Genomic DNA, 17,009 nt, shown 5'->3' on the forward strand with positions numbered 1-17,009 from the left:
CCATATGTTTTTCTCACTAGTGCATGCTCAATTTCGATCATCGTATCTATATATCAAATAGACATGCATTTCTTTTCTCACAGTTTGGCAATTCAACATATATATTGAATAAAGGAAAATTGACTACGCTTGATTGAGAATAAGATGGGTGTATCAAAGATGGTCCACAGTTTAGACACTAAATGGTCAATATTACTAGGTTGAATGGTGCAATCTTCAAACAACTACCAAAGTAGGTTACGTGCCAACCCTTTTGCTCGATTCAATTACCCTCTTTAGTAGCCCTTTGTCATATATGGAGAACTATGGGACACAACTTGCTTCTTCCCAATGCTCATCAAATCCCAAGTTGAGCTATTATTGGTGCCTCTCAATTGGTTTTACTCAACAAAACCCAAGGCAACATCAATCACAACCAACCTCCAAAATCTATCAGATTATGTATGGCAAAGGCCCACCAAGCAAGACTAGTTTGCCTCTTAGCTCTCTCAAATTCCTCATAAAGGAGAACTCCTCAAGGACCCTAGGCTTGCTCACTTGATTTAGGAAGAGACTTTATGACTAGTATGCAGTGATGCACGTGGTGTGTTAGTGCAATATGTATTATGATTTGTGCCATGTGGTGGTGTGAAGAGGATAAAATCCATATACCTTTGTAATGAAGTTCCATTTGGGTGCTCAATCTAAGGGCTCATTCCTACCCTATTTTATGCCAAGTTTGTCCCAAAGCTAATGTTGGGAGATTTAGAAGACATAGGTGCACACAGTGTCAGTTGTGTGTGTGAGAGTTTTTTTAGTGCACATTGTGTGTGTGTGTGTGTGTGTGTGTGTGTGCATGCGTGAGAGAGAGAGAGAGAGAGAGAGAGAGAGAGAGAGAGAGAGTTGGTGGGTTGAGGGGGGGGGGGGGGGCTTTGCAACACCTAACAAGACATACTTGAGCCTTCAGTAAAATGGCATGCATTCAAAGTGGACTCCCAATCATCCTTGAGAGTCATTCCACGATAGCTTCCCCAAAAGCCTCCAAAGACTTATATGGTACTTTAGATAAAAACTCCTTTTGTTTTATGGGCTCGTCAATAAGGAGATTTGAAATCCACAAGGGTTTTTGTTTGAAGGATGTAGTAAGAGCATTTGACCAAATAAACTCTTACGAGACCTCAAGGTAGCTTCTATCTTCTTGGATTAGTCCAAATTATGCAAATGCCAATGTCTGTCTGGACAAGGAAAATCCATTTTTCAATCACAATCATATCCTCATTAGTCCCAGACAATCCCTTGTACACAGGATGATGCCATACAATGGGCGTGGGATTCCAATCTCTTGGAGAACTCCCCAACAAAGCCCTTAAACCTTGCATGACTAATATTTTAAAGAAAGGCAACCATTAGCTTCCCAAAAAAGGGACGCAATCAACCAGTACTCTACCAAAAAAGTTATGGGTCAAAAATCATTTGAAACTTAAACCTCTTGAAAAAGTAACTTTTCAAACTTTTGGACTTTTGAAATGACCTCAACATAAGTCTAATATTAGGTTGTTTCAGGTAGCTATGTTGTCATCTAACCAAGATACAAAGTGTGAGCACACAATTACAAATTTACAAGTTTTATATAAAGTGGCTAATGATGATCGAATGAAACAAGTAGACGCTCGATGGAAGGCTCTACGAGAGCACAATCCCACACAACTCAGTTCAAATAAATCAATACTTAAGCCATCAACTTGGAAAAAAATTAGCACAACCCACAATCACAATGGCAATAAAGCACACATCCTTGTATTGATGCAAAGAAAATCACACAAACAAGATGGAATTAAGACACACTTAGCACACCAAAAAAGAGTCTAATTACACAAAAAAGTTGTTAAGTAGGCATAACCATAAGAGCTAAAGAAGTGGCCTAAGATACTAGATTAAAAACTATCAGACGATGAGCTTGAATGGAAAGCCAAAAGTGTCTTTAAGAGATGTGAAAGTGATTTGAGAATATTTGTGTTATATGGATGCAGAGTTAAGAAAGGTCGAGAAGGTGAACCTACGGTAACAAGTAAGTTTGTAACACCAACAGTTGTCGAGATATGGACTTACAATCCAAAACAATACATTATAGGTACCCATTTCACTCAAACCTAAATTTGAGTAAGCATCTCACATTTTAGATCCACATTGCTTGCAAGTAGAAACTCGTTGATTTACTGTGGTACTTCAAATATAAACTACGCTATCTTTGCTCACTTCTTTGGATCACAAATATCAAATGCACACCATGGGACTCTGACTTTTCTTATATAACAAACTACAGAACCTTTGCCCACTTTCACGGACATCAAATACTTGACCTAAACTAATGCACTAAGAAGCCACAAATACAAGGATAGCTTACAAAATTATAATGCCTTTCACACAAAAAACCCAAAGGGGGCCAATGTCATTGTTTTAAGACAAAACCCCAAGACAATATCAATCTTCATATAGTTATTGTTCCACGCAGAAGCAATGACCATAGACACAACATCTTCAATACCTCACAAAACAGAGTAATTCTCAATTTTAGAAGCTTGACAGGTTTACAAAATGTAAATGCATAGTTTCCTCATATCACTTGATTCACCACCTTTCAACAGGGAAAAAACAACTGATTGGCAGATACAACGTGGGGTATGTAATGGGAAGACACATTGATAGCTTTCTGCAACCACAAAGCTTTTTTATACCCAATACATTGTTGATAAAAATACATGTAAGACCCCAAAAACCTCGAAAGCCATTCTCTACAAGCTATGGGCACTACATGACAATGATCGAAGGAAGAGGGAGTGTTGATACAATCTATTTGTAACAGCAAATTGAGGTTTATCAAGCTCATACTAACTGCAAGAATAAATACTAGCAAAACACGCCCTAAGCCTCTATAATAAGCCGAGCAGGATCATTGAAGGGGCACAACTACATAAAAGCACTAACGATACTGTGAACTGCCCCCTGACACTCACCATCAAAATACAGACCAATCATGTGGTTCAAAGTTATACAGGTCTATTGACTGTGAAGTCATTTTGGTGGAGCACCACTTGTTCTATTGTTGGCTTGTCCATTTGCATAACCAGTAAAATTTGAGCGTCCACTGGCCCTCATCCCACGTATACTCCCTCTTGCATGTTGGTTTCTTGGATAATACCCTCTCTGATCAAGGTGCTGACTTCCACGTCCATTGCCTTGACTTCCACGACTCATCCCATATCCTCGTGAATTTATAATAATCCTAGCTCTATCGTGAGAAGTGCCCGTCACAACATTTCCATTTGGGCCCTGATAACCCCTCAGATCCACATTGAAGCTTGTTGCCTCAAGTTCTTGCTGTTGATCTTGCCGTTCCTGACCCGTTTCACCTTGTGTAGGCTCAGTGGATGCAGATTGCAAATCTTGCTCCTGCTCTTCGTTATTGGTTACATAATCAGTAGCTCCCTCAACATCACCCTGATGAGAACCATGTACACTTAGGTGAGCTAAACAAAGACGAACATAAAATACTCAAACTATGTCACAAGCACCTTTCTTTTCTTTCTTTTTTCTAATCACCTTGATAGGAACATCTGAATCTGGTACATACGCCGAGGCTGCACTCACACCAAATTGAGAGTCTGGCAAATCCGAAACCAGATTGCTGCTAGGTAACGTAGCTGTAGTCTGTTCTCCACCTTGCAAGAGAGATTCTAACACAGCATCCTGTTATAGGTCCCCATGAAGCAGTGAGCCTTGTACATATCTCTCAGCTAGAAGTAGCAAAGGTAATTCTCAGCTAAAATTAGCAAAATCCTATCTAAAGGTGAATTTATGGTGTTTAGTCCCACCATGAACACATCATTGTCAGCCTGAACTAAGAGCCACACTAAGATCATTCTGTCCCAAAACTTCAGTGAGGTCAGCTATTATTCCCTAACTTGCGAACTGAATGATCCGACTGTTGAACTCTGCCCACACACGCACACACGTCGCCTGTGTGCGCGCGCGCATATATGTTTACACATACCATTTGCAGACAACAAACATGCATGGACGGCGCACGCACAGGCAAACAAGAAGACATGGGCACCAGCACACAAGCATGGACACGCACACCTGAGAGGGGAAAAGGGGAAGGGGGCTGAAGAGAAAGAGGGAGGGGGGGGTTGTTGCGCCATACAATGGTGCCTCTTGAGGTTGCCTATCATACCCGCCCACATCCTTCCTCAGTTGTGGCCAATAGAGGTATCTTTGAACACCTCTATGCCTCTGTGCCCAACAAAAGGAGGATTGTGACACTTCCTCAGCACCTTTTGCCTCAGATTACAAGTCACACACAACATAGTCTTCGCAACAAAAACCCTTCTTTGAGAGAATACCCAAAAATTGTCTCCCCAATTTGTGTACCTGTGGAAGATCTCACTGAAATCCAGGTCTGTAGCATAGGATCTATAGCATACTACTCCCCCATTTTATCAAAGTCACGATGATCTACCGAATTGACAGTGGACATCTGCGGCTTGAGGAGTCCCAGTACTCTGTGACTGCCATACTTAACTTTCTGACATACCATACAAGTACACACAAACTTGCCCACATCCTTCCTCAGTTGTGACCAATAGAAGTATCTTTGAGCACCTCTATGCCTTTGTGCCCAACAAAAGGAGGATTGTGACACTTCCTCAACACCTTTGGCCTCAGACTACAAGTCACACACAACATAGTCTTTTGCAACAAAAACCCTTCTTTGAGAGAATACCCAAAAATTGTCTCCCGATTTGTACCCTGCTGAAGATCTCACCAAAATCCAAGTGGCATAGGGTCTATAACATACTACTTCCCCATTTCATCAAAGTCACGATGATCTACCGAAGTGACAGTGGAAATCTGTGGCCTGTGAGACAATACGTCCACCAATACATTCTTCTTTCAGATATACTATCGAAAAATGGAACTGCAACAAATGCTTCTCTAAAAGTTTGTTCTGGGACAAGAAGTATCTCAAACTCTAATGATCTGTGTACACTGTAAAATCTGCACCCAGCAAGTCATGCCTCCACTTAGTCAAAGCATGTATGACTACTAAGAGCTCCTTTTCATATATTTGTGCAACCCTCTCTGGCTTAGAAAACATTTTGCTTTTGTACATAAGCTATAACATGTCCCATCTTGCATTAAGCCCGCTCCAAGATTGCTTCCACAAGCATCACTGTAAACCTCAAAAGACTTCTGCAAATCTAGTAACTTCAACACTGCCGAAATTAAAGCAGGTCGACCACAGGGAAGTAGCTCGCTACTGCTGCTCGCCCCCCCCTTGCTGCGCCATCGCTACCCTCTCCCCCCCCACTCGCTGCCCCTGCGCGCTAACCTCTCCCCCCCCCCCCCCCCCCCCCCCCCCCAACACCCCCACCCGCTGCCCCTGCGCGCTGCCGCCCGCCCGCTGCCCCCCCCTGTTTTCGCGCTGCCCCAAAGGCTGCCCGCTGCCCTCCTCTCGCGTTGCCATCCCCACCCCATCCCCCCGCTCGCTGCCGCTTGTGCACCCGCACATCCCCGGCTGCCCGCTTCGCCCTCGCCGTCCCCCCGTCCTCTTTGCTCCCGAAGGTCTTCTGCACCTGGCTCGGCAGCGCTTTCTCTTCGGACAAGTGCTTGGCGTACTCGTTCGCAGATTTTCTTCACCGCCCGCTTCTTCGACTCAGCAGTAGACACAGATGGAGGCTCCAGCTCCACCTCAGAGGGACTCGCCTGAAGCCCCCTCGCCCGACCCCGCTGAGCCCACCATTCGACTTGCTCTTACGCCGGCAGAGCAAGCGAGCCTTGCCACAGAGGTAGACACTTGCAGGCGACTTCTGTCATCTGCAAGGTTCTCGGCACTCGTCCCAGCAGAGGAGAGCTGCGAGACCTTCTCCAGGCCCGCCTCCTCGCAGAGGTGGGCAAGATCTTGGATGTCCAGATTCTCGGACGAGGGTACTACCAGATTGAGTTCGAGACTTCCGAGATGGCCTCCAAGGTCATAGCTATGAGTCCATTGGCCATCCGAGCAGCACGCGCCCACTTTCGACAGTGGCGACACGGTTTTGACCCGGCTTCGGATGTGCTAGTAGAGGAGGCGGACATCCCCATCTCAGTCTGCTTTCCGGGTTTACGGAGGGAGTACCTTCCACTTCTCTCCAGGATTGGCTCCGCCATCGGAACTGTCCTGGAGACACCTCGTACGGCAGCATCAGTAGCTCCCAAGGCGGCTGGCATCCCTTCAGTTCGAGTTTTGGTCAGAGATACCCACACGTTTCCGAAGGTCATCCTTCTGCCTCGGGTGAGTGGGGGTTGGTTTAGACAGAGTGTGGAGTACTCGGGTCTCCCGAACCAGTGTTTCATTTGCAGACAGATGGGCCACCTAGCGAAGGCCTGTCCACGGAGGAGACCACGACCCGCACCCCAGCCTCAGCCCCAGCCTGCCAAGGCTGGGCCGCAGCCACAGCCAGCGACACAGAGCACAGATTCAGCGCCACCCTCCGAGCCTGGGGCTCCAGCGGAGGAGGGGTGGCAGCAGGCCCGTGGCCGTCGACGCCACGGGCCACAGCGATAGCCTGGCACTCAGAGTGGCCCCCAGGTTCCTACTCAGCAGCAGTGGGTTCCCACGGGGAACCGCTTTGGTCCTCTTGAGAAGGAGGAGCCCCCTACGCCAGCCTCCACCTCCGCTCCACCCTCGCCAGCCGCTCCGCCTTCCGATCTCCCCTCCTCCTCCTCATGCCCTCCCCCGCCCTATGCTACCGCTCACTCCCCACCTCGCCCCCCCCCATGTCTCTGCCGCCCCACCCCGCTTCTCCTCTCCCCCGCCCCCCCCCCAGCCCCTTCTCCCCCTCCTCCTGCTTCAATACCACAGTCGGCTCAGGAGACTGGACCCTTGCCGGCGGCCAGGAGATCTCTTGGCAGCGCCTTCGCCACGAGTCGCCTAGCGAGAGAGGGTCAGCCCTTCATGCGGCCCCCACTGCAGATTCAGACATCTCCTCTTGCAGCTATCCCTCGTGGTTTGACGAGCTTTGACCTCCGACGCCGCTGGGATTTCTTCGATTACGGGTTTACTCGTTTTCTTGGCGACTCCGCAGCAGACCACGAGGCAGCTTGCTTCAGAGTCCACGCTTTGTTCCTCGCCGCTAGGGGGACAGAGGCCTTGGACTCAGCAGTTGGTTTCTCCTTCCCCCTCTGTGGCAGGACTGAGACAGAGTGGTCCCTCGACTCAGTGGTGGGATGGTTGCATACACAGGTTCTCGAGTTCTCTCACCACATGGGAGAACTTGGCGTCACAGATTTGCTGCAGACTTTGTGGCCACTGGCCAAGTTTGCGGTGACACCCCCAGATTCGGCAGGATGTAGACACATTGTGGTGTACTTTTTTGCTGATACGCAGTGTTTGCCTTGCTATGTATTCATTCATGAGGACTCCTGGACAGAGGAGGTTGCTTTACGCACGGCTCGCTCTACTTGGGCTTGGACCAGGCACTCACTGCAGTCTCGCCTATCTAGAGGACGCTCGGATGCGGATTACTCCCCATCCAAGCCTGCTTCGAAGATAGCTCGTCTTGCTGCTGCGGCAGCATCTGTTCTCTCTCGCTCCCCATGAGGATCGTCTCGTGGAACGTGCAGGGACTCGGTGGGCCCCAGTTTCAGCGACAGCGGGGCCGATTGCGTCAGGAGCTTCAGCGATGCCTTGTGGGAGGACAGATTGATCTCCTTATGCTTCAGGAGCACCATTTGTCTGAGAGCCGCATTCGGCGATGTGGTCAGATTTTGCGTGGACGCTATGATACCTTTTGGTCAGCTGCTTTTGGACCTGGAGGCATCCAGGGTGGGGTATGTATGACTATTGCGGATTCATTACAACAGGCCATTGTGGGCAGAGGGATTATTGTACCAGGCAGGGCTCAGTGGATTACTATGCAGGTTCAGGGTAGCCTTGTGGGTTTCCTGAACATCTATGCGCCCAATGTGGCGAGTGCTCGTGCAGAGTTTTGGTCACAGATTGTTGAGTCTTTGCCACAGGTTGACCAGTGGTGTGTAGGAGGGGACTTCAACATGTTGGAGGACCCTTCTGACAGAATCGGAGGCAGCCATGCTACTTTGCATGGAGTCAAGTTAGCAGCTTGGGAGAGGTTTTGTATGACGTTGAGGGTCTCGGATACATGGCAGCATTCTGGCTTTGTGAGGCCTCCAGAGAGTCTTGCCTTCTCTAGATCGGACCGCAGAGTGGGAGGAGTGAATCTATCGCGCATAGATCGCTTCTACACTAGTGACCACTTCAGTGACTTGGGGGGATCAGTGGGCATCCTAGCAGGGACATCCTTCTCGGACCATGCACCAGTGATCCTCACAGTGGCAGACAGGCAGAGGAGTGGGAGCACGATGCTTCGCATCCCAGAGCGGGTCTTGTTGGACTCAGCACTCAGAGAGAGGGTCGAGGCTCTATGGACAGAGGGCATGGACAGCCAGGCTCCACCTGCAGACAGAGTGGCCTCAGGCCTAGCTCAGCTCAGCCACTTCTTTCTCCAGGAGTCTTTGGCTCGACGGGCTGCAGCGAGAGAGGAGGAGCAACGTCTCAGACGAGGCATTGCTTCACTACAGAGGATGCAGGAGCAGCATCCAGACAGTCCATGGTTGGAGGAGCAGCTACAGCAGGCTCGACAGGAGCTTGCTTGCACAGAGGAGAGGCGCCATGAGTTTGCCTTCCACCGACAGGCATCTCAGTGGACTCAGGTGGGTGACAGAGTGACAGGTGTTTTTTTTGAGACAGTGGGACCTCGGCACTCGCATGCCAAGGTCAATCAGTTGAGGAGACCCGATGGGTCAGTTGTTTGCGAGCCAGAGGATATGCGTGCAGTTGCTGCTGACTTTTACCGTGAGCTACTGTCGGCTGAGCCCGAGTCAGAGAGACAGGATGCATGCAGGGAGCAGGTTTGGGCACAGATGCCTTGTCTTGTGACTGAGGAGATGCGGCAGAGGCTTGAGTTACCTCTTCAGCTTGAGGAGCTGCACACGGCTCTTAGGGCCCTCCCTCGTGGTAGCTGTCCAGGTGAGGATGGGCTGACTTTCAGCTTCTTCTTGGAGTACTGGGACCTGCTTGGCCCAGATCTCTGTAGTGCCTTTCAGTACATTCTGCACACAGGAGTGATGCCGGATAGCATGAGTGAGGGCCTGATTTACCTCATTCCAAAGGAGGGTGGCTCCTTGGATGAGATTCGGCAGTGGCGTCCCATCACCATTCTCAACTCAGCCTACAAAATTCTTGCCAAGGCTCTGAGTTTGAGGATTCAGCCACTTTTGGAGAGCCTTATACATGGGACTCAGACAGGTTTTGTCAAGGAACGCAGTATCCTTGACAACATCTTCACTTTTTGGGAGGCTTCTGCCCTTGCACGGCTCCGTGGGGAGGACCTTGTGATTCTTCTTCTCGATTTTGAGAAGGCATACGACAGAGTTGACTGGGACTTTCTAGAGGGCACGCTACGCAGGATGGGCTTCTCAGAGGCTTGGATCAGAGGGGTGTCAGCTTTGTACAGACAGGCCCACAGTCAGGTGCTTATGGCAGGAGGTAGAGGTGAGCGCTTCATGCTCACACGATCGGTCAGACAGGGTTGTCCTCTTGCCCCCTTTCTCTTTCTGTTCTATGCGGAGGCGATGAGCAGATTTTTGGTGTCACAGCAGGTTGGTTTGAGGGGCTTAGCACTCCCTATACGGGGAGATGAGCTTCTGGACGCTGAGTTTGCCGACGACTCAGCCTTGTACTTAGAGGGCCAGGAGGCCAATTTACACAGATGTGGGCAGGCTTTGGAGACCTTCTGCTGTGCATCGGGCGCACTGATCAACTGGAGAAAGACAGTGGCTTTCTCAGTTGGTAGTGCTCCTGTGCCAGATTGGATGCCAGGAGAGGGTTTCAGGTGGATTCCTCCAGGGACTGCAGTTCGGTACTTGGGTTGTCAGGTTGGTTTGGATTTGTCCCCTGAGCAGCAGATTGCTCCTCTTCTCCTGTCCATCAGGAGAAAGCTGTTACATTGGAGCTCAGCACGACTTTCGCTGGCTGGTAGAGTAGTAGTTGCCAACCAGGTGTTGTTGGCGACTATGTGGTACATCACTTCTTGCTGGATATTCTCGAGTTCTTGCATCAGCCAGGTAGAGAGGCTGATCAGGAACTTCCTTTGGTCTGGTCGCGACACTCAGATTGCCCGAGCCAAGGTGGCTTGGTCGGTTATCACACTTCCTTGTTCTCAGGGAGGGCTTGGGATCATTGATCCAGCACAGCAGAGCAGAGCCCTTCTTGGGAAGTTCGTCGTCAGAGGACTTCTTCCAGGCGAGGAGCCCTGGAAGGAGTTCTTGTTGCAGAGGCTTCGTGCCAGGGTGCCTCCGGCAGGAGGCCCTTGGCAACCTTCGACCAGATGGATCTTTACAGAGTTGCGCCGAGTTGGTTTGAGCAGGAGACTGGAGGACCGATTCGCTGTGAGTTTGCTTCGGTCTTGGGAGCTATTGCGGCGTGGCCTAGAGCAGCGACAGCCGACGTGCACGGAGGAGCGCCTACGGCAGCCCCTCGTCTGGAACCCCATGGTTAGCACTCAGAGAGGCCACTTGGTTGGGAGTAGGCCTCATGTTTCTTGGGGTCCCATGGCAGCAGGTCCAGCGCGCTCTCTAGGTGACTGGCTAGAGTTCACAGGTTTGTCAGAGGAGGTGCAGGTTGTCCAGCTACAGGGCATGAGAGGGGTTCAGAGCATGTGTTAGGACATCTCAGAGTCAGTTCCAGCTGATTGGCTCACGCCTCTCGAGCCAGTAGAACCCCGGTGGATGGGAGCCTTCACACGACTGGAGGTTCTCATTTCAGTCAGGGCTTGCTCAGAGACTGTCCCAGCCCTGTTCTTCGAGCTTCAGGGTGGGGGACGATTACAGAGAGTTGCAGTAGAGGCCCCGCAGGTAGCAGAGTGTTGTTTCCAGAGGATCCGAGTTGTGGGCATCTGTGGGAGGACTTGCGTCATAGACCCTGACCCAGCAGCTCTTGAGACAGGACACTGGAGGCTATGGGCTTGGGAGTGCTGTCCACTGGCACGAGTACAGTGGGATCCTGGTGAGTGGCTATGGAGAGACCCATTCTCTTCTGCAGACCGCCCAGGAGTCCCTTTCTTTCAGTACACTGTTCGGCTTGGACGTCATATACTTGCAGCACAGAGAGAGGCCCGCCCCGCTGCAGCACGTCATTGGCAAGAGGAGGGTCTCACAGTTGAGTTCTTGGCAGCTTTTTGGCAGAGGCTGTGGGACTCCAGACAGCCGAGGCGCGTCACCGTGTTCCAGTGGTTGGTTGCACACAGAGCCACAGCAGTAGGGAGCTGGCTTGTACATTGTGGTCTCTCGGCCGCATGTACAGCCTGTGACCAGTTGGTGGAGAGTCAGCGACACTGTCTTTGGGACTGTCCCTCGGCCCAGCAGGTGTGGCTACGAGTTCTTCGGCTGATGCCTGCCCTCTCCACGGCTCGACAGTACACTTGGGGGGCGGCGGCTTGGTCCACCCTCACGGGCCCGGCACTTCAGTTTGAGCTATCTTCCACCTGCAGGATGATAGTGATACAGGGGGGTCGACCTACACTCCAGCCTGCTACAGACCTTACTCCACAGGAGTGGAGCAGTGAGAGAGCGGAGTGTTGGGAGCTCATCAGCGGCCTAGCTCTCTGGTTCATCTGGCGGGCCCGTTGTTTCCGCATCTTTGAGGCTCGCCTTGTACCACCAGCAGAGACTGTTCGTGACTTTTGGCTAGAGCTGATCCATACTCTCAGAGGACAGCTTGAGGGACTACAGGGCAGCTCCGACCGCATGCGGGAGCGCCGCGAGGCTTTCCTTCGTCTCTGGCGCCCTGGGCCGTTTTACTCCATGGTCCAGGGGGTGCTCAGATGGCACTACTGTCCACCTGTGTGGCTTTTCCCTCCTCCCATCTCTTGATTTAGCCCCATTGTATATATGCTGTTTTTTCATTGGGAGAGTCTCCCCATCATGTTTGTTGTAGCCCTCTCTTGCAGAGGTGGATGTAGCCCTATGGGCAGCTTTCATTAACTAATAGAAGGATCTTTTTCTCGGAAAAAAAAAAAAAAAACTTCAACACTGCCCTATAGTCAACTTATGTTTGAATCTCTCAAAAGCCGTAATCTATGAAGGTCCTCAAGTGAATGGTACCCCTTTCTAAATCAGGGTATGCAATAGTGCACCAATCTCCGCAAAATGTTGAATGAACCATCGATAGTAAGGGCATAATCTCAAAAAGTTCCTTACATCATGTGCATTTCTAAAAGGCGGCCAATCTCGAATTGCAGCCACCTTCGCTTGATCCATGATAACACCCTCTGTTGAGATAATGTGTCCCAAAAAGTGCATCTCCGGAAGAAAAAACTCATTTTTCTTCCCATTAAAAGCCGATCTTTGTTCCTTTAATGCTTGGAACACTACTGTCAACAAATGCTCTCATTGTTTTGCCTAAGATATAAAAGAAAACAATGGTGTCATCGAAGAATGTTTCCAAAACTAGCAATCCTCTCTAAAGATCCAGTCCATCCTCTTGAGCATCGCAGTAGCATTCATGAGTTCCAAAGGCATCACCAAACACTCATCCAGTCCAAAGGATGTCCTGAACGTGGTCTTGTATACATCTTCACGAGCGATCTTGATTTATGATAGCCACTTTTAATCTACAAAGTATATCATCGACCCTGGGTATTGGAAACCCGTTCTTAATGGTAATCTTATTGAGAGCCTTGTAATCCATACACATCTTCCAAGATCCCTCTTTCTTCTGAAATAGCAATATCACAGAATGAGAAGGTGAGGTACTGTGTTGGATCAAGCCCTTTTCCAAAAGGTCTTGTACTTGAGTCATGATCTCTTCCTGTTGAGCACAGCTCACTCAGTAAGGGAATCAATTCAAATTACCACCACTTCGCTCGCTGCTATTGTTAGCACCTCACCCGCCATTGCTGAACCCCCCCTGCCATCGTGTCGCTCCCTCCCCCCACCTTGCGCATTGCCCCCCTGCGCGCTACCCTTGCGCCCCCAGCCCGCTGCCTACTCTCACCCGCGCTCTTCCCACCCCGCCAGCGCTCAGCCTTCTATATACCCCCCCCCCCCGTGTTGCTCTCCCTCCGTCTCTCTTGGCGGAGTGAGTGGGCCGTCATCCACCTTCCGACCCACATCCTTCGGTTTCTCCCTGTCCTCGTTCACCATCACAACAGCAGACATGAATGGAGGATTTTGCTCCGCCACAGAGGGACTCAACTGAAGCCCCCTCGCCCAAATCCGCAGAACCAACCATCCCACTTGCTCTTTCGCCGACAGAGAAAACAATCTTAGAGACAGAGGTGGCCCGCCTTCAGGTTGCCTCTGTTATTTGCAAAATAATCGACACCCGACCTAGCAGAGGAGAGGTACATGACCTCCTCCAGGCCTGCCTTTTAGCTAAGGTGGGAAAGATCATCGATGTGTAGCTTCTTGGGCGCAGGTACTATCACATAAGAGTTTGAGACTTCCATCCCATCTGCTTCTCGGGCGCGGCTACTATCACATAGTGTTTGAGACTACCGAGATGGCGTCCAAGGTCATTGCAATGAGCCCCCTGACCATCCGAGCAGCCAGAGCTCATTTTCGACAGTGGCACCATGGCTTTGATCCGGCTACCGATGCTCTTGTCAAGGAGACAGACTTGCCCATTTCGATATGTTTCCCTTGCCTGAGGAGAGCGTACCTCCTGCTACTTTCCAGAATAAGTTCCGAGATTGGGACCGTAGTGGAGTCACTGCGCACAGCAGCTTTCATTGTTGCCACTGTAGTAGGCATACCTTCGGTACGTGTTCTGGTTTGAGACACCCACCCCCTCTCGAAGGTTGTTTTACTACCTCGGGTGAGTTGTGGTTGGCTCTGTCAGAACGTGGAGTATTCAGGGCTCCCGAATCAATGCTTCATTTGCAGACAAATGGGCAATATTGCAAAGGCCAGCCCACGGAGGAAGCCGTGACCCGCGACACAGACCCAGTCTACTACGGCTAGCCACGCTCAGCAAGGGCCGGAAGCAAGTTCGTGGTCGACATCACCAAGGACTGCCACAACAATTTGGCGCCCCTAGTGGTCGGCCTACACAATGGAAACAGTAGTCAATTCCCACAGGGAACCCTTTCGACCCTCTATAGCAGGATGAACCGGCGGATACCCCTTCCACCTCAGCTTTGCCACCCAAAGCCCCTCTAAATATTTGATGCAGCCTCCGTCGGTGTTGTGTAGTCCTTCGCAGTCGTGGGCGTCTGGATCTCCCTAGCTCGGTCGCTGTGATACGAGGAGAATGTGGGCTTTGTTGTGGTAGTAGCTCCTCCACATGTCCAGTGTATGCTCTAAAGAAGTATGTGATCCGTCTCTGAGACTGGCTAGTGAAACCGGCCCGTAGGACGATAGGCTATAGCTTTCACCCGAATTCTTTACTTTACTTTAGACTTTCACACACAGAGAATCCTTTGCAGAAGGAACCTCTAACGAGAATTATCACTTAAACACACACACGGCTCGGAAGCTAAAATGCTCGGAGCAGACGCCGACAACCTGTTGGTCCAAGGTGAGCCCTAGGAATCTTTACCTGTATCCAGCTAGATAACACCTGCTCTAGCAAAATTTCGACAACATAACAACCCCAAAACTTTCCCAAAACCAATTCCCCTGCTAGAACTCACTTCCACTGACATAAACCCTCTATTTTCTGCCCAAAAACAGTAAATACAGCTCGCTGTATTTACTGGTTTTTGCCATGTTTTCAGCCCTAAACAGTCCCTGAACTGTCCTCTACCAGTGGGGCACTGTTCCCAATGGATCTGGCATCCGCATGGCTGAAAAACAGTCCAAATTCAGTGCATAACCAGCGCTGAAAACGCACCTGTATGGTCCGGTTATCACCCTCACCGGTGCCTGCTTTTGGAGCAGCAGTTAGCTATTCCTGGTCTTGCTCAGAGAGGCTCTTGCCTAAGCAAAAACGCATATGACCACACAGCTGTACATGAGTCAAATGAAGAGCCCTCTTGAGGGGCATCACATTACTGCACACAGGGGAGAGAGAGAGTAATGTAAGGTGTGCAGCACAAAACTTCTTGCACTACACCGTACATGAGAGGGAAAGCTTGCAGTCAATAGCTCTTAACCTGTGACAGAAACTTGCAAATGAGCTCTCCTAGCTAGAAATCTAACGCCCCCTCTTCTGCATGAGGAAAGTTCATGAAAATGTGCCACTTGGCACGTTTACACAGAGTTTCCTGCTTTGGGCTTCCCGCTTAAAAATCTCCCAACATGTCGAGTTGACTTTGCAATAGAGTTCTAAAATGGTCCCCTCGTCATTCCGGAGCTAATGACGCGAACAGATTTTATGGTCCAAAATAGTAGTTCCCTAAATTTTAGGGGATGCTTCCGTTGGACTCCCACTCGTCATCTGACTATCTATCCCCACTGGGACCGCATCCAAAAATGCAATGTAGCCCAGCTGTCACGTAATTTCCTTTGGTGACCCCACCTTGGCATTGTGCCTTTATTGAGTTCACTAACTAGTATCCACCAACTTGTTAAGTCGACGGAGGGACCTACATGATCTTGAACTGAGCCTGGACATCCTTTTACTATACAATTTCCAGTGCCAACTAACTTCCCGTCTGCGGGAGAAACTACCGTTCACATTGGCCATACAATGTCCGGTCATTTGCAACTTCGAAAAGAGGGTCTCAAACATTAAACAAAAATCATTGGAAAGAAACCAACAACCAAGGTTAGCGGTTGCCACGTCCTCGTGACATACCTCCCTCTTGAAATGGCAATGTCCTCGATTGCATACCATAAATACATGCCACTGATAATCTTGTGTTGTTAGCACTCTTTTATCGTCGCATGTATCCGCAAGAAAGGTCGTAACACATAGATATAAATGACTTAATGAGACCTTCATACTTTTGTCATTTCCATCTATTATACTGAATTCATATGTACATATGATATGCTAGCTCTATCATTACCCCTCCTTTGCACACGTTGGGTTGGGGCATAAGTAGGTTGTAACCCAAAGGCTTCAAGGTAAAGCTGCAATACATATGGTGACTCTGACAGTTCATACTCTCCAGCCACTTTGCATCCATAGGTGGATAGTTCTTGAACTTCACCAAATAGCGTCTTGCAACCTGTCCCTTAACTTTTCTTGTCCTTATGTGCCAAAACTTGCTCGGGTACTAGGCTCTCATCAAGTTCCTCAACTTCTGGCTGATCCTCATCTGGCATATCTTCTGGCACATCACCCACGAAGGGTCTTAGAAGACTCACGTGAAACGCATTATGAATCTTCCACGCATCAGGCAATTTCAGTCTGTAAGCCAGATCGTTGATCTTATCAAGCACTTGAAAAGGCCCATAGTAACACATACTGAGCTTAGGAAACAACTATTCCTTGCCCTTCATCTTCTTTAACTTTACCTTCTCAAATCTTAACAGAACCCAATCACCAGGTGACAACAGCAATTCACGACGGTGACGATCAACAACCTTTTTCTGCTTTGCCCGAGTCTTCTCCAAGGCAACTTTAATTTTCTCGTACATTTCATCCATGTTCTCAACATATCGATCTGCCTCAAAGATCTTGCCCTTTGTATGCAATATAAGAGGAACTTTTTTGCCGCCTTCAACAATCTCAAAAGGTGCCTTGCCAGTCGACCAATGCACCGTATTGTTGTACGAATACTCAAGCATAGGCAAATATTGTTCCCACTTGCCCTTATTATCTGACACATAGCATTTGAGCAGATCTAAGACAGTAGAATTAGCCTCTTTTGACTGTCCATCAATTTGTGGATGAAACGAAGAAGAGAATTTGAGCGTAGTGTCCATGTTCTCAAACAATCCTCTCCAAAACAAACTTGTCATGCGAGAATCACGATCACTGACAATCGATTGTGGCATACCATGGTACTTAAACACATTGT

General features: G+C 49.4%; 1 protein-coding gene across 1 annotated transcript in view; it reads right to left on the reverse strand.

The window, feature by feature from the left end:
- Positions 1-2,682: 2,682 nt before the first annotated feature.
- LOC147448052 (uncharacterized) overlaps positions 2,683-17,009 on the reverse strand; it is a 58,953-nt gene continuing 44,626 nt past the window's right edge. The window contains exons 3-4 of the mRNA XM_086523938.1: positions 3,580-3,726; positions 2,683-3,477 (exon numbers count right to left, since the gene is read on the reverse strand). Coding sequence (XP_086380064.1) covers positions 3,052-3,477; positions 3,580-3,726 — 573 coding nt within the window. The 3' untranslated portion in view covers positions 2,683-3,051. The remainder of the gene's footprint in view (positions 3,478-3,579; positions 3,727-17,009) is intronic.

The sequence above is a fragment of the Adiantum capillus-veneris genome, chromosome 11, assembly GCF_014529385.1.
Source record: "Adiantum capillus-veneris isolate H3 chromosome 11, ASM1452938v2, whole genome shotgun sequence".
In the NCBI taxonomy this organism is placed as follows: Eukaryota; Viridiplantae; Streptophyta; class Polypodiopsida; order Polypodiales; family Pteridaceae; genus Adiantum; species Adiantum capillus-veneris.